Source organism: Electrona antarctica (assembly GCF_951216825.1).
Source record: "Electrona antarctica genome assembly, contig: scaffold_312, whole genome shotgun sequence".
In the NCBI taxonomy this organism is placed as follows: domain Eukaryota; kingdom Metazoa; phylum Chordata; class Actinopteri; order Myctophiformes; family Myctophidae; genus Electrona; species Electrona antarctica.
Window position 1 is genome coordinate 46,536 of NW_027638438.1, and position 3,465 is coordinate 50,000.

The 3,465-nt window shown below is 43.6% G+C and overlaps 1 protein-coding gene across 3 annotated transcripts in view; it reads right to left on the reverse strand.

Annotated features, from left to right (window-relative positions):
- Nucleotides 1-1,169: 1,169 nt before the first annotated feature.
- The window catches only part of mrpl3 (mitochondrial ribosomal protein L3), an 86,139-nt gene continuing 83,843 nt past the window's right edge, over nucleotides 1,170-3,465 (reverse strand). For 2 of the 3 annotated variants that reach the window (XM_079530981.1, XM_079530979.1), the window contains exon 10: nucleotides 1,170-1,768. In XM_079530981.1, the coding sequence (XP_079387107.1) occupies nucleotides 1,616-1,768 (153 nt within the window). In that variant the 3' untranslated portion in view covers nucleotides 1,170-1,615. The remainder of the gene's footprint in view (nucleotides 1,769-3,465) is intronic. The other variant, XM_079530980.1, reaches the window with a different exon arrangement.

A 3,465-nucleotide genomic window follows, 5' to 3' on the forward strand; every position in this document is an offset into this window, starting at 1 on the left:
CGTCCCCACCAAAGAGGTCCAGGTGTTATTTGTAGTTGTTACGTCCCCACCAAAGAGGTCCAGGTGTTATTTGTAGTTGTTACGTCCCCACCAAAGAGGTCCAGGTGTTATTTGTAGTTGTTACGTCCCCACCAAAGAGGTCCAGGTGTTATTTGTAGTTGTTACGTCCCCACCAAAGAGGTCCAGGTGTGGTTTGTAGTTGTTACATCCCCACCAAAGAGGTCCAGGTGTTATTTGTAGTTGTTACGTCCCCACCAAAGAGGTCCAGGTGTTATTTGTAGTTGCTACGTCCCCACCAAAGAGGTCCAGGTGTGGTTTGTAGTTGTTACGTCCCCACCAAAGAGGTCCAGGTGTGGTTTGTAGTTGTTACGTCCCCACCAAAGAGGTCCAGGTGTTATTTGTAGTTGTTACGTCCCCACCAAAGAGGTCCAGGTGTTATTTTGTGCAAAAGTGCATTATTGGCTATTTCCCCTAATATAAGCCCTCAATGGGGGTTTTTTTTTTTTTTGCTAATTCGCTATATTTCCATCGAAATAAAGTAGTAAAGTAGTAAAGTGTGCCGCTTGGGAGGATGTACAGTATACGAAAAAACAAATGATTTTTGAGCGATGGAAATAAGCGAATTAGCACAACACCCCATAGCCCCATTCAATTCAATGCGACGCATTGAGAGCTTGTAGATCGGCAATTTTCAATAGACTTTCTACACAGTTTGAACTTGTGAAATGGGACATTCTGCAATATGAATACTTTTACTTTTAGTACTTTAAGTACATTTTGATGCCGATACTTTTGTACTTTTACTCAAGTACATTTTCAATTCTGTACTTTTACTTGTAACGAAGTAGTTCTAAATTGCAGTATTGGTACTTTTAAGTAAAACAATTGAGTACTTTTTTCCACCACGGCCGACGCTCCACATCAGGACAGTCTTTCGCGCAATATCGCCGGGGGGAGGTGCCAGGGGCGTTGGAAGGGGGGGGAGGTGCCAGGGGCGTTGGGGGATCCTCCAGTGAGTCCTGTTGGTTACCATGGTTTCTAGGATGAAGGGATCTCAGTGGCCACTTTTGATCACGGAGAGGCGCCTCCATCACCGTGCACGCACGCGTGCAGTCGCACACGTGTACACAACACACACACAGAATAATTATGAGCAGGACTCAAGAGAATACAGAGAATGTGTATTTTATTTATTCATAGATTACAGATGTGTGTATGTATGTGCGTGCATGTGTGCGCGCGTGCGTGCATGTGTGCTAGGGCATTCACTTCTAGTCATTTTTACTAGTTGACTAGTTGCCTAGTTTACTAGTCGACTAGTTGTTTAACCACCTATTATGTTTTTTTTTAAATAAATATTAGTACATTTAAAAACTGTACATTGGTGACTATAACTATAATCTAGCTGATCTTGAGGCCTACAAAATCGGGGGGAAAATTTTTTTTTTTCTTCTTATCAACTAGTCAACTAGTACCAGCAAGGTCGACTAGTGGATGTGCATGTGTGTGTGCGTGTCAGTCCAGTGTGAGGGAGGGGTCCGTGTGTGTGTGCGTGCGTGCGTGCGTGCCAGTCCAGTGTGAGTGAGGGGTCTGTGTGTGTGTGTGTGCGTGCGTGTCAGTCCAGTGTGAGGGAGGGGTCTGTGAGCACAAACAGCTCTCGGTCGTACAGATCTTCATCGAGCTCCTCCTCTTCCTCGGTGAAGTAAGTGGGGAACGGAGGAGGCGTGGCCAGGGCCGACTTCCTGTCCGGTAGGTTAGAGTCTCTCACCTGGAGCACGCACGCGCGCGCGCACGCACGCACGCACGCGCGCTGCGCGCGCACGCACGCACGCACGCACACACACACACACACACACACACACACACACACACACACACACACACACACACACACACACACACACACACACACACACACACACACACACACACACACACACACACACACACACACACACACACACACACACACACACACACACACACACACACACACACACACACACACACACACGTTAATTAACCTATTCAGGACGGGAACACCCTTTTGGTGTTTTAAAGCATTATGTCATACTTTAGCTTACCTTTTTTTCACTGACGAAAACTAAATTGAAACTAAATGAAAACTAAGCTACGATGACTAAAACTAAGACTAAATAATATATTGACAATTTCGTCAACAAATAAAAACTAGACTAAAATGTTAGGAAGGGACTAGTGGACAAGAGATCCAGTATAAGTCATTTTACACTTGGTTGCATGCTGAAAATAGCAGATCTAATAGCTACTGTAGATTTAGTCGACTAAAATCTTATGACATTTAGTCGACTAAAACTAGACTCAACACAAAAAACATTCCAGGTGACTAAAATGTGACTAAAACTAAGTGAAAACTATTCAAGAGACTACGACTAAAACCAAAATGTGCTGCCAAAAACACTGCATATTACAAAACATAAAGATCGGATCGGGAAAAAAAACTCAATTCAACTGTATTCAATGCTTCCACGTTGCAGAGATCCGTATCCTGAGTACACTTCATTACAACTGTATTCAATGCTTCCACGTTGCAGAGATCCGTATCAGAGTACACTTCATTCAACTGTATTCAATGCTTCCACGTTGCAGAGATCCGTATCCTGAGTACACTTCATTACAACTGTATTCAATGCTTCCACGTTGCAGAGATCCGTATCAGAGTACACTTCATTCAACTGTATTCAATGCTTCCACGTTGCAGAGATCCGTATCCTGAGTACACTTCATTCAACTGTATTCAATGCTTCCACGTTGCAGAGATCCGTATCAGAGTACACTTCATTCAACTGTATTCAATGCTTCCACGTTGCAGAGATCCGTATCCTGAGTACACTTCATTACAACTGTATTCAATGCTTCCACGTTGCAGAGATCCGTATCAGAGTACACTTCATTCAACTGTATTCAATGCTTCCACATTGCATCGATCCGTATCCTGAGTACACTTCATTCAACTGTATTCAATGCTTCCACGTTGCAGAGATCCGTATCCTGAGTACACTTCATTCAACTGTATTCAATGCTTCCACGTTGCAGAGATCCGTATCCTGAGTACACTTCATTCAACTGTATTCAATGCTTCCACGTTGCAGAGATCCGTATCCTGAGTACACTTCATTAAACTGTATTCAATGCTTCCACGTTGCAGAGATCCGTATCCTGAGTACACTTCATTACAACTGTATTCAATGCTTCCACGTTGCAGAGATCCGTATCCTGAGTACACTTCATTACAACTGTATTCAATGCTTCCACGTTGCAGAGATCCGTATCCTGAGTACACTTCATTACAACTGTATTCAATGCTTCCACGTTGCAGAGATCCGTATCAGAGTACACTTCATTACAACTGTATTCAATGCTTCCACGTTGCAGAGATCCGTATCCTGAGTACACTTCATTCAACTGTATTCAATGCTTCCACGT